At 37.1% G+C, this 25,592-nt stretch overlaps 1 protein-coding gene across 1 annotated transcript in view; it reads left to right on the top strand.

The window, feature by feature from the left end:
• The window catches only part of SMC6 (structural maintenance of chromosomes 6), a 78,649-nt gene that overhangs the window by 38,376 nt on the left and 14,681 nt on the right, over positions 1 to 25,592 (top strand). Inside the window, exons 16-22 of the mRNA XM_045979639.1 lie at positions 1,422 to 1,536; positions 2,962 to 3,122; positions 7,684 to 7,819; positions 8,889 to 8,969; positions 10,047 to 10,217; positions 21,818 to 21,955; positions 22,881 to 23,026. Coding sequence (XP_045835595.1) covers positions 1,422 to 1,536; positions 2,962 to 3,122; positions 7,684 to 7,819; positions 8,889 to 8,969; positions 10,047 to 10,217; positions 21,818 to 21,955; positions 22,881 to 23,026 — 948 coding nt within the window. The remainder of the gene's footprint in view (positions 1 to 1,421; positions 1,537 to 2,961; positions 3,123 to 7,683; positions 7,820 to 8,888; positions 8,970 to 10,046; positions 10,218 to 21,817; positions 21,956 to 22,880; positions 23,027 to 25,592) is intronic.

Genomic DNA, 25,592 nt, shown 5'->3' with positions numbered 1-25,592 from the left:
AGCAATGTGTCATTCCGTGAAGGGCTGCGGGCTGAGCTCCATTTGTGTAGCATGAGGTCACTGCTTGGAAATAGGGGAATCTGTGTGCTGAGGACGAGGGCCTCAGCCATTGGGTAGGTTTGGGAGAGTGAGAGAGGAAGCAGAGCCAACATCCGCTCAGCATTCAGACACCCATGGTGGCTGCGGGACTCTTACCTTTTTAGTAAGTTCGAGGAGAGAATGTATACTGTTGGACTAATACTCCGTTTGGATTTGTTAGAACGGGAGGGAAGCAGTTGAGAAAGTGCTGTTGGGAAAGTTCATTCATTCAGTGGCAGTGAGGCGCAGGCTGGAGAGGGAGGACTGCGAGGCGAGGGAGCAGCTCTGGAGATCTGCCTGCGGACGCAGAGAGCAGGTTGAACAGGTGCGGGAAGCCCGGCAGCTGAGGCTGGGCTCCTGGTGACAGCGGGCAGTCAGAGGTCAATGGGGCAGCTCCAGGGCAATCACCCTTCAGAGTAGTTTGGAATTACGCTGAAGTTCAAGTTGGTGGCTTAGTAGAGGAAGTCGGATGTTGACAGAATATCGACAGGTCGGGTAAGTTTAATATGCTCTCAGCGTCAGCTGCCTTTACAGACGTTTTGGAGGGGTGATTTTTGGTGAAGAACTTTATCGGTATCTATTGTGATTCCAGCACTAAATTTTAAAATTGGGCATGTTATTTTAATGTGAAAAGAGCGGGAAAACACCCTTGGAACATTTAGAATGCATCCGGTATATCAGGCTCACATTGGAGAACCTCAGCAGAGGAGCCTGGGGGAGTGTGTAGCTCCCCAGGAAATCCTGGGAATAGTTTCCTTTCCTATTAAAATGGCTTTGTTCCCTCTGAAGTATGGGCTGCCCAAGTGGCGTGCTAGCCACCCGTAACCGTGTCTGCATCTGTACGTCGTGTCCTGCTCGGCAGAAGAGATGCTCTTTCTCTCGAAAGCTCTTTATTCTACATAGGCTCTGAATTGCGTGCGTTCTTGCCTAGTTTGTTGGACTGCTTTTTTTAATTATTTCACCTCTGTCCTGAACCTTAAACTTTCCTACTCCATTAACTTCTCTCTGTTTTAAGCATCCTAGGCCAGTGGCTTGCCTCCCCCATCTTAAGAACAAACTCCTTTAAATTAGAGAATATTATTATCAATCTCATGGTTATTATGAGGATTCAATGAGCTGATATTATTTATAAGATTCTTAGAATGCCTAGCACATAATAAAAATGTTCACTATTTAAATAAAATTCACCTCTTACAGATGTTTTCAAATGTTATCAGTTATGTTCCGTTGTCTTATCTATAGTCACGCATTAAAAAGACAGATGTATATAAAATTAAAGTTTGAAAGTACTTACACTTTATTAATTTGTAATTTTTTAGTACTTACATATTTTTGTCTCCTAGAGCTGCTTATCATCCAGAGTTTCCAACAGTCCTGACAGCTTTAGAAATAGATAATGCAGTGGTTGCAAACAGCCTGATTGACATGAGAAGCATAGAGACAGTGCTTCTGATCAAAGTAAGACAAAATGCTTGCTGAACTTTGTATGACTTTTAAATTTTCAGAACGGAAGTTGGTTCTATAAATTCCTCTTCCCGGTCTAGTCTATATTATGAAGTTGTTAATATGTTTTACCACTGTACTTTTACCTCATAGGAAGCTACAGAATAATACAGAGCTGGTTTTTGCGTTTCCTTCCTGAGGGAACTTTCATATTTTTGTCTATTCCTTGGTCAACTGTATTCGCAAATACATATTATTTTGGTGAATGATGCTATAATTTTTTTGTTACTCATTCTTTCTTGATTGGCTGCCAAATCCATTTTTATTTACTCTTATAGATAAGTGTATGATTATCCTATTTTTTTAAACAAATACTCTACTTGATATTTTATGAGTTCATTATCTTAAAACTTTAAAAGTATTATAAAATAAATCAGTATTTACTTTTCATCTATTTATGTATTTTTATGAACTTGTTGGATTAGATCGTCATTGGCGTAAATGTTGAAAAGGAACAAGGAAATTCAAAATAGATCTAATCAAAACAAACATAATAGAGTTTGTTTTTCTCATTAACGAAAACTGAGAAATAATGGCATCAGTAATTTAAATGTATATACAGTGTATGTGTTGCAAGGTCATACTGTAATTATTTGTGGTCCTTGCTCAGTCATATTTTAGAAGGATCCTTGAAAGGAAATAATGAAATCCTCTTGTTTGTCCTCAGAGGTTGGTGAGGCCTCCATAAAGCCTGATGCCTGTTTTACTTCTTTTAGGGCTTATTTCCACACTTTCCTCCACATAATTCAGTATCTTATCTTTTATTGCCATTTGCTGTTCACTCACATCTTTCTTTTCAGGTTGTGAAAGTCATTTAGAAAAAGTAAGATTTGTATGAACTCTGGTCTAAAGTAAATATTTTCATGTGAAAATGTACTTAAAATTTTAACTCTAATGGATAGCAGCATTAGAACTTAAATCACTTTATCATAAAGCCTTGCTTACTTTGTTGTTCTAAAGGTTGTCAGTTTTAATTCTTTTGAATTAATGAAAGTTGTTTTTGAAGTTCTTTTATTTAACTTTCTGGAACTATTTTACTTATGTTTAAATGTTTAAGTAAAAATACTTGAATCTGGGGCACCTGGGTGGCTCAGTGGATTAAGCCGCTGCCTTCGGCTCAGGTCATGATCTCAGGGTCCTGGGATCGAGCCCCGCGTCGGACTCTCTGCTCCGCGGGGAGCCTGCTTCCTCCTCTCTCTCTGCCTGTCTCTCTGCCTACTTGTGATCTCTCTCTCTGTCAAATAAATAAATAAAATCTTTTAAAAAAAAAAATACTTGAATCTTAAAATAATGATAGGTAACATTTTGAAATTGTGTATCCAGCCAGGAGTGCTATGGCATAACTTCAAAAATGTCTTTTCTCCCCCTCTATTTTTTTAGAATAATTCTGTAGCTCGTGCAGTAATGCAGTCTCAAAAACCACCCAAGAACTGTAGAGAAGCTTTTACTGCTGATGGTGATCAAGTCTTTGCAGGACGTTACTATTCGTCTGAAAATACAAGACCTAAATTCCTAAGCAAAGATGTGGACTCTGAGATAAGGTTAGTGTCAGTGTAGCATTGCTCTGGTATCCTGATGCTTCCTGTAGGGTTTGGTTCCCTTCGTATTACTCTATTGTAGTTATTTCAGGGAAGGATTGTGAGTAATCTCTTTGGGCTTAAAAGATCATTTAGCTGGATGTAGAATTCTGGGTTGATGGTTGTTTCCCATCATCACTTTGACAACAGTATTCTGTGCTAAGAGCGCAAATTGTGTTCCCTTGACCAGCTGATCTACAAGGACATAGAAGCTGAGCTCAGAATGTATATCAGCTACACCACTATCCCATCATTTAGTTTTGACTTCGCTCAGTGAGAGTATAAGTGTGCTGGTTTACATTCTGGCTCAAGTTCATATTCTGTCTCTTGACTGTATTTTGAGTTGCACTGTTCTAAGAAGATCATTTGGCATAGTTAGAACACATATCTAGGAAAAACAGAGCTGCCAGAGGAGACAAAGTGAGAAGGTGAAAAAAAGCTAGTAAGTGTATTTAATGAGATTCACAAGCATTGCAGAAAGGATTTTTGGTACCAAAAAAACCGTGATTTTCTAACCAAACAAATTCAGTTGACAGATTGATGAGTTGGAACTAAATCAGTGACCTGAAAGACCTTTAATAGAAGAACTCAGAACTTAAGTAAAATAAATATCTAAGAAAACTGAGTAACAGTGAAAGTATTCTAAATGACATATATTTAGGAGAAATGAGAGTTTTGTTGATCTATATCTCTTGTTTTCAAATAATATTAGTCATTTTTGTGTGACTTTGAGAGCAGCATGAAGAACAATAGTCATAATGCATATCGGAAAGTTTGGTAAAACTTCTTATTTAGCAACAGAAAAAAGTTGAGTGACTAGCAACTTGGTGTCATGGCACAAAGCACACATTTTACATTGATGCTGAGTCTTAGAGGATAGATGTGTGAATATGCTGTATAAAAGTGACCTGTAAAGTGGTAAGTTTTTTCCATTGTGCCATGACATTTAAATCCAGTCTTCCTAATTCTTGACTGGGTAAGACTAAATTACATGATGTTCAAGCAGACATGAGTGCAAATGTATAAAAATATGGTCGTGTTACGCTATGTTTCTCACACATTCCTTTGAACAAAAATTGCCTCGCGTGTTTGTGTCCCGAGCCTTAAAAAAAAGAAGTATGGCATTATTGGAAAAGATTGTAAATAAACCCCAGCAGCGAGTTGGGGTCTCTGATTGCAACATTTCAGAAATAAACATTTCAAGTTGATACATGGCTTAATTTTTTAGTTAATAGTATTCATATTAATTTGTAGAGGCACATCTTTTGTTTCAAAAGGCAGTTGAACACTGTTTTTTTAAAAAATTGTTTCCCACATTGATAAACTTTATTAACTGTAAATATGCTGTTCTGGATATTATGTTAATTTAAGTCAGACAGAGAAAGACAAATACTGTATGATTTCAGTTACATGTGGAATTTAAAAAACAAAACAAATGAACAAATAAAACAGAAACCGACTCCTAGATAAGGAGAACGATCTGATGGTTGACCAGTCTCTTTCCAGAGGAGAGAGGGTTGAGGGGATGGCTGAATGAGATGAAGGGGATTAAAAGGTACAGATTTCCAATTGGAAAATAAGTAAATCTTAGAAATATAATGTACAGCATAGGAAATATAATTAATATTAATGATTATTAATATTTTAACAACTTTGGTGACTGACAGCTGCTGGATTTATTGTGATGGTCGCTTCATAATATATATAAATTTTGAATCACTGTCTTGTACACCTGAAACTAATGTAATATTATATGTAAACTGCACCTCAATTAAAAATAGAAAGAAAAAGGCTAATAGCTAAAAAAGCCAAGTCTGAAAGAATATAGGAAGGAGATGAAGGCACTGAAAGAAATAGAATTCCTGGATTTTCAGGAAAAAATAAAAGCAAATTTAAAAAAGCAAAAGAAATAATATTTTAGATGACTTGCATATCCTGTTTTGACCTGAACCAGTGTGATAGTTGTCTGATACTTTGAAGTTTAGAAAAATTCACTAGTTTTTTTTAAATGCAGAAAAGTATAAATCAGGAAACAAAAGTAGCTCATTATCCTGTTTTTCCATAGTCCTTGTTGACATTTAAAAAATAATTAAAAGGAATATATGCATATGGCAAGAAAGTTTGAACAGTGTAGGCAAGTATACGGAATGAACTGTTCTCATCACTTTGTTACAGTTGTTGTTAAAGATTTCATTTATTTGAGAGAGACAGATAGTGAGAGAGAGCATAGGTGGGGAAGAGAGGGAGAAGCAGGCTCTCCCTGAACAGGGAGCCCTAGGCAGGTCTCCATCCCAGGACCCTGGGATCATGATCACAGCCACTCAAGCAGATTATGAGCTGTATCAGTACACTGCTTCTCCGGTTCCCTGCTGATGGACATAGGAGTTGTTCGCCGTTTCCTCTTCTAACAGTGCTGCAGTGAGAACACACATACGTGCATCTCAGCATAGTTTTGGAAGCGTGCATATCTCAAATTCTTAATAGTGGAATTATCCCAGTGTGGTTTCCCATGATGAAAGTACACAGAAGGTGCGAGAAAAATGTCTAAGGTAGCTCTCAGAATAATTCCAGTGCAGTTACCGCTTACATACAAGATTAGAAAAAATAAAGTTTACCTGTGGATTTTTGAATTGTCAAACTACTGTAGCATATTTATTGTAATTTTCCAAAGTGTGTTTTTCAAATTGATTCTTGCATTTGTTCTATAAAACGGATACTGAATGTGCCAGGCCCTGATCTGGGCACAAAACGCTGCACAAAATAAAGTACAAAAAATTCCTCATCCCGGAGCTTATATTAAGAAGGTGGGCAGAGACTGTAGACGAATACTAACTTGGTCAAGGGCTGTGGAGACAGACATAGCAGAGTAAGGGCTGGAGACTGAGGAGGGTACTACCTGGATGGGCGGCTCTGGAGTGTGTGTTCATCGCACACGAACGGCATACACAAACTTAGCTCAGTTGTTGTACCTGTTTCATTGGTAGCAAAGGTTCTTGCTCCATGTGAAAGTTATTTAAAAACTAAAGAGGAACACTGTATGAAACTGTGTGACAGGGACACCTGGGTGGCTCAGTTGGTTAATCATCTGCTTTCACTCAGGTCATGATCTCAGGGTCCTAGGATTGAGCCTCACATCCTCGGCGGGGAGCAGAGGGAGAAACAGGCGTGTGCCTTCTCTCGCTGTCTCTGCTGCTCTCTCTGTCTTATTCTCAAATAAATAAAACAAAATAAAATAAAGAAAGTGTGTGACAGAATTCCTCCTAGCCAGCAAAAGGGAAGCTTTGCAACTTAGCAGTTTTCAGGAAATAGTAAAACAATATTGTTAGTGCTTATTTCACTGGTTTTTATTTTTGGTTTAGGTTCTGGGTTTCAAAGTTTGTTTACTTGGTAAAAAAATCTATTGTTTTTAGTGAAATTACCATTTGTTAATATAGGCATAGATGTATATATGGTAATTCAAATATTTCTTATTACATCTTGAGGAGCCATCTTAAGTTCTTGTATCTGGCCCCATTTTTACCAGAAATACCACAACTCTTTTCCTCCCTTCCTCATGTTTATCGTTCATTCAGCTGACATTTCTTGAGTCTTTCTGATTTTGAGGATTCTGGCAAGGTGACACAGAGTATTTCATCAAATTTAAGCTGCCCTGTTATTAAAAAAGAAAAAAGTGCTGCTAATTGAACCATGAACTGGAAGATGATTTCAGAGATGTTAAAATGTGGGAAAATATGCATCTTACTGAAATGTGGCCAATACTGTCAATCAGAGACAAGTTTTTGACTGCAAAGGTGGTTTTCTCCCATCAGGCACACGACTTTGGGAGACAGGTGCTTGGGTCAGTGAGGCAGGAAGAGGTGACTTCTGAAGACAATGACTGCTGTCACAGAGACGCTTTATGGCTTTGGCATCCGCTGGCTTTTTCTTCCATCCCTTTTCATTGTCTCCCTCTCCATCCCTCCCACTCCCGCATGTTTGGAGCATTTACCTAGCGACAGCCCATGTTGAGCTGTCGAGTCTCTGTTTCACTTCTCTGTGCTCCAGTGTCTGTCTTTCTGTGTCTCTTAGTTGGTCCAGCTGAGGGAACCTTTAAGAACACAGTTTAGTTGTCACTTCTCCCAGGCTCCCTCCTAGGTTCCTGTAGTTCTGAGGATATAAAGTGTCATGTTGACATTTTAACGTTACAGTTTATTTCCTAGGTTTTTTTTTTTTTCCCTAGGTTTTTTTTTTTCTTTTTGTTTGAATCCTTCTGTTTCCACCTCTACCTGTCACTGCGCATGATGCCTGCCACACACAAATCATAAATATTTCTTAATGAAATGAGTCAACTATGACTTCGTTTAGATTCTCCTGAAATCTCTATATTTTCATGTTGTTAATAACTCGGTAGGAATATAGAACTGATTTAACTGAACAGAGTTGCAAATAAGCTATCACAAATAAGCTCTTCTTTATAAAGATCTAAAGTATTTGTAATTTCAGAAATAGATTTAAGGTGTTTTTTTATCCTCTCCTCTCTGCCCAGTGACTTGGAGAATGAAGTTGAAAATAAAAAGGCCCAGATATTAAATCTTCAGCAACATTTGTCTGCCCTTGAAAAGGATATTAAGCGCAATGAAGAATTTCTTAGAAGGCGCCAAATACATTATAGAGAGTTAAAGGTAAAAAAAAAAAAGTCCTTTTGTTTTTCTCAACATACCACTTCGCATTTATTTTCAAGTTCCTGCCATTCATTTAGTTTTAGAAGAGCAGTTGTCAGACTTTTTGGCCTCAAGCCCCTTTACAGTCTTAAAATAGCTTTCATGTGTGTGGATTTTACCTAATTATTAAAAATTAAGGGATGCCTGAGTGGCTCAGTTAGTTAAGCAGCTGCCTTCGGCTCAGGTTATGATGTCAGGGTCCTGGGATCAAGCCCCACTCTACTGGGTTCCAGCTCAGTGGGAAATCTGCTCCCTCTGCCCTTCCCTTTACTCATGCTCCTGCTCTCCCTCTCCCTCTCTCAAATAAATCTTTAAAAAGAAAATAAAACAAACTTTAAGAATATTTATTGGTGTACTTAGCAAAAACTTGTGTTAACAAAAATAACATTTATACGGATATTTTTCTAAAACCAAAAATTAGTGAGAAAATGGACATTTTGTATTTTTGTAAATGATAAAAAGGGTGCATAGTGTCTTAATGTTTTTATGAAAATAGTTTTGACCTCATGACCCCTTGAAAGAGTCTCAGAAGCCCCAGAGCGTGCTGGGTCGTACTTTGTGAAGCACTGCATTGGAGTAATCCTGCCGTACCCTCAATCTAGGTGTTTCAGAAAAAGATTTTCTCGATGAATCCAACACTGTCATCATTTTAAATGCTAAGATGGAATTCTCCCATCTTTTTTTTCCCTGGGAGTGGATTAGTCATAAGGGTGATAGCAGCAGACTTTATACACAACTTCCTTTTGTTCATTTAATACGAATGTGTTTCTTTCATTAGCTACAGAACCCCTTCTGTAACAAAAGCAAATAAGACCTTTGTGGATTAATATATCCTTTCTGGGGTTTGGTTTTGTTTGTTTTTAATTAATTACTTATGAAGATTTTATTTTTTTAACTATAATCTCTACACCCAGCACCAGGCTCAAACTCACAACCCTGAGATCAAGAGTCACATGCTCTATTGACTGAGTCAGCCAGGCACCCCTTTAATTTATTTTATGTTACTAAAGTTGAAATACTTTTCTTTTAGGTAAAAATAACAGAAAGCATTTCTGAAATTCGGGAGCTTGAGAATATAGAAGAACACCAGTCTGTAGATATTGCAACGTTGGTAAGATTCTTTTCCTCAGTTTAAAGGTAGTGTTAAAGGACAAAACGGTCATTTATGTTAATAACACCTCCTCTCAGCCTTTTTTTAATCCTTTTAATTGGAGCTAGTTTTTATGATTGCTGTCTTCATTTACGAATAAGGTAGAAACTACTTGGCTTCTGGCATTTAAGTTCCTTGGTGTTTTGTATATGTAACTTGGCATGCATAATAATTGATTTTGTCTACATGTAATAAAACTATCGAAGCTTAAACGGTATGTTTCTGAACAGTGGCCTTTTAAACCAAACTGCCTAGCATAGTATATTTCACAGTTAATCAGTATTAGTATTAATGGATATCTTTTAGTCAGTTTTAGCTGGGCTCTGCATTGTTGGTTTTTTTTTTTTCTGCTGGAAACTGGTTTTCATTTTAATTTATCACACATTTGTTACTCTTTTTTTCCCCCCTCCAAAGAACTATATGTGACATTCAGCTTAGCTTCTCTGAGTTACAGTAAGCAGTGCATTAGGTAGATTGGGTCTGGTTAAAAGGAATAATTATTTCTTAAGTATCTACTCTGCACCAGGCACCGTATTAAGTGCTGAGGGATATCACAGAGAACAAGACATAAAGTGTGTGGGAGCTTTCTGGGAATGAGAATTTGTCTTCATTTGTTATCAGTAATTTTGTTCTCCGCTGTTTATTTTTTTGCTTTAATTCCTTAGATTTCTTAAAGGTATGGGCTATGTCTTGGTCATTTTTGTTTCCTCGGCATCTAACTTTTGCTGGGGCTAGTTCAGTACACTGCATTTTGAAAGACAGTGTAACTAGGTAAAATAAAAGTTCTTCTCTTTGTTGATGACCTCAGCAGAGTATAGTTTAACTTGTCTCCCAAATGTCCATCTTTTTATTGAGTCATTTTCTTGTACTTCCTGATTAACAACTAAGGGTATGAAAATATACTAGTGTTCTTTGTATTTGTCTTTCATCACATTGCCTGGAGCCTGTAGTGTCTCCTCTCTCAGAATTTCATACTGTTTTTCTATTTCATAATTTAAGTATTTTAATTAACTCCATATGCTCTGTAAATGTAACCAGGAAGATGAAGCACAAGAAAATAAAATCAAAATGAAAATGGTTGAGAAAAATATGGAACAACAAAAAAAAAATATGGAACATCTTAAAAGTCTGAAAATAGAAGCAGAAAACAAGTATGATGCAATTAAACAGAAAATTAATCAGCTCTCAGACCAAGCAGAACCACTTAAGGTATATGTTATTGTTATTCTGTTATATGCGTATTTTATGTTTCACCTGTGTATCCGTGCTGTACTTGCTAGATAATTCCCTAATAGAATTCATGGTCAAATGTGAATATAACCACATAAAATGGGATATAAACCAAATTTTCGTCAGTAGGTCAGTTAGAATTAAACATTTCTGTTCAACTCTTTAGGATCATAAATTGCCAAAATTGTTTCCCCCAGAAGATTACAATTTGGTTCCCTCTTTTGTGATTTTCTTCTTCTTTTTTTAGAACCAGAAGCACAGATATCTTGTCCATCTGTTCTCTTTCTGTGCTCACCTATTCCATTGTCCCTCAGTTATTCAGGGATTAGTTATAGAAAAATAGAGTTACAAACATAAAATGTATTTTTATCCCCAGGGGTACAGGTCTGTGAATCGCCAGGTTTACACACTTCACAGCACTCACGATAGCACATACCCTCCCCAGTGTCCATAACCCCTTCCCCCTCTCCCAACCCCACCTCCCCCCAGCAACCCCCAGTTTGTTTTGTGAGATTAAGAGTCATTTATGGTTTGTCTCCCTCCCAATCCCATCTTGTTTCATTTATTCTTCTCCTATCCCCCTAACCCCCCATGTTGCATCTCCATGTCCTCATATCAGGGAGATCATATGATAGTTGTCTTTCTCCAATTGACTTATTTCACTAAGCATGTTTATAAAAAAAAAAAAAATTGGAAGGGGAGGTGAACCATAAGAGACTATGGACTCTGAAAAACAACCTGAGGGTTTTGAAGGGTCAGGGGTGGGAGGTTGGAGGAACAGGTGGTGGGTATTAAGGAGGGCACGTATTGCATGGAGCACTGGGTGTTGTGCAAAAACAATGAATACTGTTACGCTGAAAAAAAGAAATAAATTTAAATACAAAAAAGAAAAATAGAGTTACAGATTAGATATAAAAGCCAACTTGAAATAAAATGCCACTGAATTCTTATTTATTGATATGTCTGTGTTAATGTTCCAGCCACAATTAAACTGGTCTTTTTTTTTTTTTTAAACACATGCTTTTTGAAAACAAGTTTAGGAAATAAAATTATTTAACAATTAAATGTGTACATTTCCCTGTGTTATTAGCTTAATTATCAATAGCTTATTGTCATTATCATTTTTATTATTCAATTATTCTCAGAACTTTACATTTTTTTTACAAGACTCTGAGAAGCATGAATAGTGCATCTTAAGAGTCTGAGAGGGGTATGTTGATGATATGATTTCAACATATACCCCCTTTAAACTCCCTTTGAATCAAAATGGTTTTAGATATTTTAATAGCTCTAAAGAATTATGCATATAACTTTGCCTATACTTGGGTCCACTGAAAATCTCAGAAAGCCTGACGTACAGCGTTGGGAGAATATTAAAGGAGAATATTAAAGGAAAATTTCAGAAAGCCTGATGTACAGCGTTGGGAGAATATTAAAGGAAGGTGTCAGATGTGCTGCCTAGAGAAATGGTTGGCGTGGTCTCTCTGGAACCGCTGTCCAGGGCCTGGGGTCCTGCCTGATGTATAACCCAGAGCAACTTAACTCCTTTTTATTTGTGATAAGAATAAAAAATGGGAAAACAGACTGATAAGTTAGCTGATTAAGAAGATTAAAAAACTTAATCATAAAGTTTTTTGGTTTTTGCTTTTTAAGATTTTATTTATGTATTTGACAGAGAACACAGAAGCAGGGGGAGCATCAGGTAGAGGGAGAGGGAGAAACAGACTCTCTGCTGAGCAGAGAGCCCAACAAGGGACTCGATCCCAGGACCCCTATGATCATGACCTGAGCCAAAGGCAGATGCTTAACCGACTGAGCCCCCAGGCACCCCCCAAAATAGAATGTTTCAGTATTAAAATTGTGAGGAAGGAGAATGTATTGAAGGTAATATTGAGAAAAATAATTATGAAAGCATTTGCTACAGGAAATAAGGAAAAGGCAAAAAGTCTAAAATAAAAAAGACAAGACTAGTTTTTAAAAGAAAGCAAAGACAGAGTAAGATAAATATTAAAAATCATCAGGAATAGATAAAGTAGATTTCAGCACTCAGGAATTAGAGCAGTGAATTCACAACAAAGGTAGGATTAAAAAACATTTTAAATGGGTAAGGGACAGAACAGGGTGACTTAAAATCAAAATGATGAGATATGTTAAAACAACATAGGAAAGGAAAGATCAGCACCTAAATTACTCATCCCAGACAATTTAAAATTCAAAGCAAGAAATGATGAAGAGCTCTGTTCTGTTCTTTTAGGGACCTCTAGGCTAACGCAACTCCTGGAATTGGGAGTTTGAAAAAGTTTAAGAGCAGAAAATATGGGCAGAGGGCAGTGAGGGTTCTTGATCTTATCTCTTTGCCTTGGCTGCAAATAACTGAAAGCCAGGAGGTGAGTCCTTCAGTGAACTTGGTTGCAGTCAGCCAGCAGCCCAGAGGCTTTCCTCCCCGGTGTCATGTCACACTAGCCCATCAATAACAGCAGGACCAACAGGCTAACAAAATAATTTAATTCCTGAGACACTGCCGTCATGATACATTAGCAGCTTTTAGATGTGATCTGTTTGCTTTTAGGACAACTGTTCATGTTGTGTCAGGGGTGGTGAGGGCTAAAGGGCTCCGTTTAGATATATAGTCATTGAAATTTTGGTATGGGGAATATTTTCCTCACTTTGAACAGTTCGTTTAGATTTATACTGCAAACTTAATGCTGTAGTTTTAGTTGCAAGTTGAATTTGTTGGACGGGGAACGTGACCCACATTGAGCCTACTAGAAGAGATGGGCTACATTATTAGAATAGGAAGACCTCTCAGTTTCTGATAACTTGTTTGGATGATGTGTGATCATGTGCTTTTAAAAATTCCAAGGTAATGTTTTATAGTTTTTTAAAACCTCATAATTGATAAAGATTTATATGAAACAAGTGCCAGTAATAGCACTGTAGCAATTTATCTAATGTCGCTGAGTAAAACTGGTTTTCTTAGGCATCTAAGAAAGTAACATTTTTTAATGATTATGTTCTTTCTACCATCCCAGCCTATTTTTTAAAGGCTATAACTTCTTTTTTTTTTTTTTTTAAAGATTTTATTTATTTACTTGACAGACAGAGATCACAAGTAGGCAGAGAGGCAGGAAGAGAGAGAGGGGGAAGCAGGCTTCCCTGCTGAGCAGAGAGCCCGATGCGGGGCTCAATCCCGGGACCCTAGGATCATGACCTGAGCCAAAGGCAGTGGCTTTAACCCACTGAGCCACCCAGGCGCCCCAAGGCTGTAAATTCTTAAAGGTTAGAAATGCTTCTGGTTTAGGGCTACTACATCAGACTTTAATTTTAGACCTAATCCCTCGTAATCCTCACCTAACCCAGGATGGGTGTTGTTAACTGGCTGTTCATATCGGTAGTCCTTCATTCCATCGATAAGGTGAAATGAAATAAAATACACTCTTGCTTCACTTTTGGTTTTAAATTTGACTTACATTTATGAAATGCGCAAGGACAGATCAAACAGTCATGGTAAATGTGGAGGAAGGGGTAGCGACCAGATCAGGTTCTTTTCATCCTGTTTCACAAGTGAAGTCTGTACATTTCCACGGTTGCTGGGAGGGAAGATTTACCAGCACAAATGTGGCCTGAAACACTTTACTCTTTGGCTCCCTGAAATAAATGTGGGTGTATTTAGTGTGAAAGTTCCTACCACAAATGATTCAACCATCCTGTTTTATAAGTTACTCGATTTTCTAACTGTTATGTCTCCTACTACATCAGTTGCACCCACTTTTTTAAAAATTCTGTTTGAAGTAAAGGAACAGCTTTTCTCCATCAATGTAACAATGTTTTTCGTTTTCATAGAACCCTTTTATAATCAGGTATCTACCATGGGGAATAGTTTTTTGGGTTTTGTTTGTTTTTTATTAACATATACTGTATTATTTGTTTTGGGGCTACAGATTTGTGATTTACCAGTCTTACACAATTCACAGCACCCACCATAGCACATACCCTCCCCAATGTCCATCACCCAGCCTCCCCATCCCTCGCACCCCCGTCCTCTCCAGCAACCCTCAGTTTGTTTCCTGAGATTAAGAGTCTCTTGTGGCTTGTCTCCCTCTCTGGATTCATCTTATTTCGTTTTTCCCTCCCTTCCCCCATGATCCTCTGTCTTGTTTCTCAGATTCCTCATATCAGTGGGATCATATAATAATTGTCTTTCTCTGATTGGCAGATAGTTATTTTTAGCAGTATGAACAAGGTGCAATAAATTGTAGTCTTAAAATAGAAGATAGCCTATATCCTGTTATATGAGGTAAATATTTTCAGTTTTTAGATACCTCACAAGTTCTTTTCCTTTTGGGTTACTTCCAAATATTCTGTCTTTCTTGAGTCTGTTTTGACTGTTTTGGTTGGTGTTTATTTCTTTCTCTGTTTCTGACGGTAGCTCTTGAGGCTGACAATGATCATCACAGTGTGTATGGCTAGTGTTAGGTCCAAAAAACAAACCAACACACTGAGTAAAATTTAATTTGGTGGTCCTTAAATCAGGAGACTTTTTTTTTTTAATGATTTTTTAAATATTTATTTGACAGAGAGGGGGAGCAAGAGAGAGAGAGGCTGATGTGGGGCTTGAGCCCAGGCCCCTGGGATCATGACCTGAGCCAAAGGCATACGCTTAACCAACTGAGCCACTCAGGCACCCCAAATCAGGACACTTTTGAATTAAAACAGTTTTGAGATACAATTAATGTGTAGTGACTACACATGAAAGTATACAGTTTGATAGGTATTGACATGTATAAACTGTGAAACCACAGAGAATGGAATGTGTTCTTTACACTCAAAAGTTTCCCCATGTCCCTTGTAATCTCTCTCTCCTCACCCCACTCCGTGTCCCTAATTACCAATCTCCTTGCTATTAACTATAGTCTACATACTTTCTAGAATTATGTATAATGGATTCACACATTACATACTCTTGCTGTTTTTTGGTTTGACCTTCTTCAGGATATAACACATTGTCTAGCACATACATCTACACTATATTTTGAAAGTGAATAGAATAAAAATTATTCTTTTTGATTTTGATATTCATCTGTATTTTTACTTAAATCAGTCATTCATTCCTGTTTGTTGCCGAATAGTATTCCATTATATTTGCTATGTCACAGTTTGTTTATTCATTTACCTATTGAGGGACATACGGGTTTCCAGTTTGGGAGCTATTATAAATTGAATATTTATATTGGGGGCATTATAAATAAAGCTGCCTTGACCGTTAGTGTACAAGTCTTTGTATATCATAGTAAATGAACAAACTGTCTTCCAGTCTAAACCTTCTTTTGGTGGTTCTTAAATCCATCAAAATTTTAGTGAAGACTTTTTTTTTATTTGAATTCCAGTTAGTTAACGTAGAGTGCAAGATTAATTTCAGATGTACAACATAGTGATTCAACACTTCATACATCCTGTGCACATCACAAGTGCACCTCTTAATCCCCATCACCAGCTTCACCCATCTCCCCACCCCCTCCTTTCTGGTGACTGTCAGATCTCTGTAGTTTAGAGTCTGTTTCTTGGTTTCCCCTCTTTTTCCCCTTTGTTTTGTTTCTTAAATTCCACATATGAGTGAAATTATATAGTATTTGTCTTTCTCTGGCTTATTTCACTTAGGATAATTCTCTCTAGTTCCATCCATGTTGTTGCAAACATCAGGATTTCTTTCTTTTCTATGGCTAACATTCCATTGTGTGTGTGTGTGTGTGTGTGTGTGTGTGTGTGTGTATACTACATCCTCTTAAAGATTTTTGACCTATGTTTATTCATTAGTCTTTGATTCTCTTGTGATGTGTTTGATTTTTTTTTTTTTAATTATGGCTGTATTGGCCTTATAAAATAAGTCTGGAAGTGTTTCCCCTTCCCTTTTCTGAAAGTTTTTGCAGATTTGGAATTACTTCTTTTTTACATATGGAATATACCAGCAAAGCTATCTTGGCCTGTAATTTTTTTTGTGGCCTATAGTTTCTCTACAAATTCATTTTCTTTAGTTGATACTGAACTATTTAAGTTTTCTTCTTAGGGGTGTGTTGTTTCATTGACATTTATCACATGTATTGAACATGTAGTTCATAATTTTTCTTTATTGTCCCTTATAAATCTGAACAACAGAGAGGAAATAGACTGAACCAAGCAAAAGAAAGAAAAAGAAGAGAAAAAAGTGTGAAAAAAATGAATAACACTTTAAGGACTTGTGAGACTATATAACCAAAGATCCGACATTTGTATCATTGGAGTCCTCAAAAGAGGAGAAAGAGGACAGGGCTAAAAACGTACTCCAAGAAATAATAGCTGCATCCTTTCCAAATTTGGCGAAGAGTCTGAATTTACAGATTAAGAAAGTGAGTGAATGCCAAACAGGATAAACCCAAGATAATCCACAATAAGATACATCATAGTCAAACTTCTGAAAGCTAAAGTCTTAAAAGCACTAAGGGAGAAACCTTACCTCTGTGGGAAACAAACACAATATTTGAGTGATAGCCAGTTTCTCATCAGAAACTATGGAGACCACATGGAAATTGCACATTTTTCCAGTGCTGAGAGAGAAGACCAGCCAACCCATAATCTAATTGCAACATAAATATCTTTTAGCAGTAAGGGAAAAATTGAAATATTTTCAGATGAAAGAAAACTTGGAGAACTTGTTGCCAACAGACTTTTTCTAACAGAATGGCTAAAAGTTCTCTAAATAGAAAAAAAATCAAAGGAATTTTGGAACATCGGGAAGGAAGAAAAACAAGTTAAACATATATGTAAATGCAGCAGACTTTCCTTCTCAAGTTTTTAAAATTATGTTTAAAACCAAATAAAATTTTAATAATGTCTGAGATGGTTCTAAAATATGTAGAGGAAATCTTTTAAGACAGTTTTACTAAAAAATAAGGAAGCATAAAGGGCTAGAATGGGAGGTAAGATTTGTGTATTTATAATCAAGCTGGTAAAAATTATGACCAGTAGACTATGTTGTTAAATATATAAAATATATACATAATACCTGAGCAACCACTAAAAAAGCTATTCAGAAAGCTATTCAGAGAGATACACTCAAAAGTACTATATATCGACAAATCAAAGTGGAATTCTAAAAAAATGTTTAACCCACATGAAGCAGGAAAAAAGATAAAAAGACAAAACAAATGACAGACTTAAGCCCTAATTATGTGAATAATTATATCTGAAAGACAGATATAGGCACAGGGCACCTAGGTGGCTCAGTTGCTTAAACATCTGACTCTTGGTTTTGGCTCAGGTCATGATCTCAGGGTCATGAGGTCAAGCCCTCCATCAGTCTCCCATGCTTGTGCATGGGAGATGTCTCTCCATCTCCCTCTGCCCCTCCCCCGACCAGCAGATCTTACTCTTTCTCTCTCTAGCTCTTGAATAAATAAATAAATAGAATCTTTAAAAAGCGACAGATATAAGCAGATTAGGTTAAAAACATGACCAGTATATATGCTATCTACAAGGTAGATAGCAAAAAAATGTAACCTATGGACAGGGTGAAAATAAACAAATGGAAGTTTATTTATCTTGCAAATGATAATCAAATGAAAGCAAGGGTAACTGCATTAAAATCTGTAAGGTACACTTCAAAATAAAATTACCAGAGGCAGAGAAGGACATTATATAATTATATAATGACAAAAGGGTTAATCCACCAAGAATAGATACCAATGGTAAATGTGTGCACCAAAACAGCACAGCTGCACCAAACATATAACCTGCAAAATATGACAAAACTCCCTCAATAATTGATAGGACAGGAAATCAGTAAGGATTTAGAAAATTGAACAGCGCCACCAACCTACAGGATCTAGTACTTAGAGAAGTACTTAGAGAAGATTACCAACACCAGCAAAATACATCTCATTTTCCAGTGCCTGTGGCATGTACACCAAGATAGATTATCTCCTGGACCATTAAAAAAAAAAAAAAATTTAAAAGAACTGAAATTAAACAGTGTGTTTTCTAACCATAATGCATTCATACTAGAAATCTTTAATTGAAAGGTCATCAATTAAAAATCTTTTAATAGAAAGATAATTTCCAAATACGTGAAACTTACCATCCTTCTAAATAACCCAGGGTCCATGAGGAAGTATTGAGAGAAATTTTAAAATATTGAGCCAAATGAAAATGAAGGTGATTTGGGAAATTTACAGCACTGAACAATTCATTAGAAAAACAATATATAGGGACACCTGGGTGGCTCAGTCGGTTAAGCGTCGGCCTTTGGCTCAGGTCATGATCTCGGGTCCTGGGACTGGGCCCCATATCAAGCTCTCTGTTTGGCAGGGAGCCTGCTTCACCCTTTCCTTGCCTGCCTCTCTGCCTGCTTGTGATCTCTCTCTCTCTCTCTCTCTCTCTGTCAAGTAGATAAATAAAATCTTAAAATCTATATCTATGTCTGTATCTATCTATATATAAAATACATATCCTTATTATATATTATTCACAGTGACCACATGGGGTTTACTTATTCTGTAGATGCAAGACTGTTTCCACTGTATTAATAGGCTGAAGAAGAGAAATCATACGACAGTGAGGAAAAAATATTTGATAACATTCACCCATTCGTGATTTTTTTTAAAAGTCCTTGGAAAAACAGAAATAAAGATTTTCTTCTGACACATTAAAAAACAGAAACAACCTAGTTAGCATGAAGAAGGTAAAGATGTTTGTCTCGCTATATTTACTCAGTGTAGTTAGTATTGGAATTCTAGCAAGTGCAATATGACAAGAAAAGGAAATAATATACAGATTGTAAAGGAAGAAATAAAACTATTTGATATGCCATGATTGTCTACTTGGAAAAAAACCTCAAGGAGTCTACGAGAAAACTCCTAGAACTAAAAAATAAGTTCAGCAAAGTCACAGGATACGAGATAAACATAACAAAAGCCAATTGCACTTTGATACACTGGCATATGAACGTGTGGATGCTGGAATTAAAACTAAACACCTCTCACAGTTCCTCAAAAGACGTGTTTCTATGTACATCTAACAAAATATATTTGGGACCTGTATTTTGTGTACAGAATACACAATCAACCGCTACTTCTGTGTCTATAGACTTACCTATTCTAGAAATTCAGTGTCAGTGAAATCATACAATATGTGGTCTTTTGTGACTGAACTCTTTCACTTGGTATAATGTTTTCAACCTTCATCCCGTTTTAGCATGTATCAGCAGTTTGTAACATTGTATGCCCTAGTAATATGCCATTTTATTATTGTGTATCACACTTTATTATTGTGTATAATAATACACAATATTGTGTATCACATTTTATTATGTATTCATCAGTTGATGGTACTTCAGGTCCTACTGCTATGAATATTCATGTACATGGCTTTCTTTCTTTTGGATAAATACCTAGAAGTAGACTTGTTGGGCCACACGTTTATGCTGTTTTGAGAAACTTTAAAATTATTTTCAAAAGTGCACCACTTTAGGGGCGCCTGGGTTAAAGCCTCTGCCTTCGGCTCAGGTCATGATCCCAGAGTCCTGGGATTGGGCCCCACATCGGGCTCTCTGCTCTGCGGAGCGTGCTTTCTCCTCTCTCTCTCTCTCTGCCTGCCTCTCTGCCTACTTGTGATCTCTGTCTGTCAAATAAATAAATAAAATCTTTAAAAAAAAAAAAAGTGCACCACTTTATGTTCCCACCAGTGATGTTTGAGTGTAGCAGTTCCTTCACATCCTTGTTATTGTATGCCTTTTCTATTTTAACCATATTGTTAGATGTGATTTTTTTTTTTTTTAAGATTTTATTTGAGAGAGAGATAGCAAGAGAGAACACAAGTGGGGGTGGGGAGAGAGAGAAGCAGACTCCTGGGTGAGTAGGATATGGGGCTCCACCCCAGGACCCTGGGGTTGTAACCTGAACCAAAGGCAGATGCTTAATGAGTCACCCAGGCACCCCAAAGAATGAAATGTTCTTTGTGGTTTTGATTTGCATTTTCCTTATGTCTAATACTGTTGAATAAATTATGTTCATATTGCTCATGTGTGTATCTTCTTTGGAAAAATGTCTGATCAAAGCTTTTGCCCTTTTTTCACTTGTGTTATGTGTTTTTCTTTTTGAGTTTTAAGAGTTCTTTATGTATTCTGGGTATATGTTTGATGTTTTTGATACTATAGTGAATTTTATAGATTTTAAGTAATTTTTAATTTATTCCTAACATGTAGAAATATTACTGATTTTTGTTTTGGTTTTGTATCCAGTGAGTTTTCTAAACTTACTAATTTAAAAGCTTTTCCTTTGAAATTTCTTAATACAATCATCTCTCTTTTTTTTTTTTTTTTTTTTTTTTTTTCAGATTTTATGTATTTATGTATTGGGGGGTGGTTAGGACAGAAAGAGTGGGAAAGAGAATCCCAATCAGGCTCCACACTCAGCACAGAGCCCAGCACCAGGGCTCAATTACACAACCCTGAGCTGAAACCAAGAGCTGGACGCTCAACTGACTGAGCCACTCAGGTGCTCCAGTCATCTATTTTTTTAAATGTGGTTTTACTCTTCCTTTCCGATATCTTTGCTTTTTATTTCCTTTTTACATTTTCATTGAATTAGCGCGGGCCTGCAATACAGTGTTGAGTAGAATGGGACAAGATTCTTGCCTTGTACTTGGTCTTAAAAAGAAAGCATTTTGGGGCACCTGGGTGGCTCAGTGGGTTAAAGCCTCTGCCTTCGGCTCAGGTCATGATCCCAGGGTCCTGGAATCTAGCTCTGCATCGGGCTCTCTGCTCAGTGGGGAGCCTGCTTCCTCCTCTCTCTCTGCCTGCCTCTCTGCCTACTTGAGATCTCTGTTGAATAAATTTAAAAAAAAAAAATTTTTTTTTAAGAAAGCATTTAATCTTAAAAAAAAAAAAGGTTAGCTGCTATTTGTGTTTTAATTGTTCTTATTCCGGTTTCCTGTTTTTTTCTTTTGGGGTTAGCCTGGTAATTTTTAGTGTTCCTTTTTTTAATCTCTTCTGCTCGTTTTTAAGTCATAACTCTTTTCTTTTTCCAGTGGTTGTTGTGCATTATAATACGCATCTTTACCTTATCATAGTCCACTATTATTTATTTTTAATGGCATCTTAAAAATGCTGAAATTGTGAGGTTTTGTTTCCAGATTGATAAATAGGTCAGTGAAAAGTATCTTTGCATCCTTTTCTCTTCCACGGTGACTCATCTTTTTAAAAAGCCAGATCACCTCTGTAAATATCCAGCACTTGGATTGTCTTAAGTCTTTTCAGGCTTAAAACTTTTGACTTTCCACAAAACTATCTTATTTTCCAAAATATAGTTGAAAGCACCATAATATGTGGAGACTTCATGTTAGGATTTGAATATAATAATGTGACTTCTTAGTTTGTGGAAACCCTTCACTTTTACTCATATGCCTGGATATGAGTGCTAACGCTTGGCCTCTGGAAGCAACATCAACAACCCTGTCCACTTTGTTATCAGTTAGTTTTGTACCTATGCTGGTAATTTTTTTTAAAAACAATCTTTTCTTTAAAGATTATTTTGGCTTTCTTTAAACAGGATGAATTAAACCTTGCTGATTCTGAAGTGGATAACCAAAAACGAGGGAAGCGGCATTACGAGGAAAAACAGAAGGAACACTTGGATACTTTAAATAAAAAGAAACGAGAACTTGATATGAAAGAAAAAGAACTGGAGGTTATCCAGCATTTTTCTTTTGTGTTTTGTTTACCACCTCAGTCAGGGCTGTTAAAGTGTTTTCCTTAACGTCGTCTTTCCAAATATAGACACTGAATATCTGTTCCGTATAGTGATGGCTGTTTGAATCAGTGAGACCACCCACCATGGAGAAGGCTCTGGGTCAGACAGCAAGTTTAATCTCATGCCTCTGAGTGATTTGGAAAGTGACACTTGCTCTCAGCTACTTAGCTCCTTACATGCCCAGCTTGGCAAGTGGACAGCAACTTTATGTCAGAAAAAGGCACCCCTTCCTCTGAGCAGCATGGGTGTGGACTGGGCTGAAATTCAGCTCCTGCTTACTACACACCTTTTTTAACAGCTGTCAGCAGCAGCCCTGTTTTTAGAGGAGAAGTTGAAGGCAACCTTGGTCTAAATGGAAGAGATTCCAACTTTTCTTAGGAAAAGCCTTTAAACTCTGATCTCTTGTCTGACTTGTTTATGACTTACTATGTGGAATATTGTGAGTGTAAAATAAGTACTATATGTAAAGGTGCTTTGAGTTTTTTAATATTTTATGAATATGAGGGTCTTTTTGTTTATGTTTTCAGTACTATTTGGTGTTCAGAGGCCATTCTAAAACACAGAAAGCTGTCTGCCACACTTTTCATAACTGCCGCTTGAAATTGGTTTCACTAGGAAGATATGGAGATCTTACAAATTACTAAAGTTGTGCATAGTAATGCAATTTCCTCTTGAAGATGCATAGTCTAAATTCTCTTCTCAGTATAAGGCTTAAATAACATTGATAGTAAAAGCAATTAAAATACATATAAAAGTCTGATCCTGAGTTCAGAATTTTACTTTGCTTTTGTTGGCACAAGTATTACAGTTTATTACTATGTCAAAGAAAAGCTTTAAAGATATTAAACGTCTATAACCTTAGGAGAAAATGTCACAAGCAAGACAAATCTGCCCAGAACGGATAGAAGTAAAAAAATCTGCATCAATTCTGGACAAAGAAATTAATAGATTAAGACAAAAGATACAAGCCGAACATGCTAGTCATGGTGATCGAGAGGAAATAATGAGGTAAGTGGTTGGTCACTTTTCTGCTTTATTATTCATATATAATAAGACATAAAAAATAAATGTTTATACATAAATCTTTTTTTTTTTAATATTTATTTGACAGAGAGAAATCACAACTAGGCAGAGAGGCAGGCAGAGAGAGAGGAGGAAGCAGGCTCCCTGCGGAGCAGAGAACCCGATGTGGGGCTCAATCCCAGGACCCTGGGATCATGACCTGAGCCGAAGGCAGAGGCTTTAACCCACTGAGCCACCCAGGCGCCCCTGTTTATACATAAATCTTAAGTTTGGTTTGAGTATTGCTATGGCATATAGTTATAACCAAGCTCGTTTTTCATATGTGTGTTATTCCTAATAAACTAATGGGGGCACCTGGGTGGCCCAGTCGGTTAAGTGTCCAACTTGACCTCATGGGTTATGGGATTGAGCCCCACAGAGCCCCACAGGGGCTCTGCGCTCAGTGGGGAGTCCACTTAGGATTCGTTCTCCCTCTCCCTCCACCCTTCCCCCCACCACACACATTCTCTCTCTAAAATAAATAAATCTCTTTTTTTAATAAATAAATCTTTAAGAAAAATAATTAACATTTTTTCTTCTGAACTGTAGGAAAATTCATTAGAGAATGATATTTTAACATAAATGCCATTTTTATACCTATAAGATTCATATAGGAAAAATGTTCAACTTCACAAGCAATTAAAAGAAATGCAAATCAGAACCATTAGAAGCCATTTTCATATATGTCAAGATGAAAAATAAAGTGTCAGTCTCATGTCAGTGAGATTTCAGAGAAATGGCTATTTTTAGGTTAGTGGTAAGAATGGAAGCTCTGGGGGCTCCTGGGTGGCTCAGTGGGTTAAAGTCTCTGCCTTCAGCTCAGGTCATGATCTGAGGGTCCTGGGCTCGAGCCCCACGTTGGACTCTCTGCTCAGCAGGAAACCTGCTTCCCTTCCTCTCTCTGCCTGCCTCTCTGCCTACTTGTGATCTCTGTCAATAAATAAATAAATGGTTTGAATTGCAGTTTTACTTCCAGTTATGGGACTTTTGCAAATTACCTAATCTCTCTGAACCTGAATTTGCTTGTCTGTAAGATAGGGAAACTATAGCTGCAGGGTGCTTATAGGCATTAAATGAGTTGGTCCCTAATAAACAATATTGGGATACATAAAATGTTAGCTGTGATTATTATTGAAGTTTTTCTGAAAAGCATTAAGGAAGCTTATGTCAAACACCTTCAAAAATTTCAATTTGGCCAAATAATTTTGTTATTATAATCCAAAACGAGAAAAGCTATTTGTGCCTGGGTATGTTTATTGTAGCAGTATTTATTTAAAGCTGGAAAATTAGAAATTATGTGCAACTATAGGATGCTGGTTGAATTATAGTAGAAAATTACATCTGTTTAACTTTATGGAGAGCTTTTTATAATAAAAAGTTCAAGAACAGGAATGATCTTGTTTCTGTTTACAGAAACAGTGGAAAACAATCGGTGGAAACACAAACATAGTAAGAGTAGTTTTTCTTTACAATAGATTAATACCTCATGTGTTTTGTTTTGCTCTTAAAGTATAATCTCCGCAAACCATAGGAGACTCTTAATCATAGGAAACAAACTGAGGGTTGCTGGGGAGGGGCGGGGGAGAGGGGTGGGGTCACTGGGTGAGGGGCATTGAGGGCACGTGATGTAGTGAGCGTTGGGTGATACAAGACTGATGCATCACTGAACCCGACCTCTGCAACTAACAATACACTATATGTTAATTGGATTTAAATTTTTAAAAAAAAATTTTTTAAAGTAAACATACATACACACAAAGTATAATCTCCAAGTTTGTTTTTTTCCAGAGAACACTTTTTCTTCAGTCCTTAGGAACTTGTCTCCTTCCACCGCTCTTACTGGAGGTTGAGGGGCAGCACCTGCGGGCCCACATCGGGGACGGGGGTGTTGGGTCCTGTGGTACCTCCCGAGAGCGGTGCCCGGCTGCCCTGCTGTGAAGAGCATGGCTCGCTCAGCCCTGTAGGCTCGCACCCAGCCGCGGAAGACACTCATTTTGGCTGTGTCCCTGACGCGGCAAATGAATGTCCTGAATGAATAAGCAACTTAATAGCCTTATCCCGGGTTGTGCCACAGGCGAGGCTGGGGCAGTGGAAGGGTTCTTTGTGGCACGTCCAGTATTATTCCTTCTTTTCTTGGACATCTTGGAAGTGAGGACCCGTGAATGCTGTCTGCTTCCTCTCCAGTCTCATCTCTACCACTTTTCTCTCTTTTTATCTAATTAAATGTATTAAGTACACTTTCATCGTTTATGTAAACGCAAGGTAATGTGAGCATATTTGTTATTCTTTGTTCTTGCTAGATACAAGAGGAAACGCAGTAAATAAACTTGGACAGATTGCTTTCTTCGATTTAATGATATATTGTAGAGATCTTTTTATATCAGTACACAGGTTTTCTCATTGCTTTTTATGATTACATGGTATTGAATCATCTTCTACTGATGGATAGGCAAATTCTAATCTAATCCCTTCCTGTTATAAATGGTGGTCACAGTAAATAATTTTGTACATG

This window comes from Meles meles, chromosome 15 (assembly GCF_922984935.1).
Source record: "Meles meles chromosome 15, mMelMel3.1 paternal haplotype, whole genome shotgun sequence".
Classification (NCBI taxonomy): domain Eukaryota; kingdom Metazoa; phylum Chordata; class Mammalia; order Carnivora; family Mustelidae; genus Meles; species Meles meles.
This window is presented reverse-complemented; position numbering and strand designations above follow the sequence as displayed.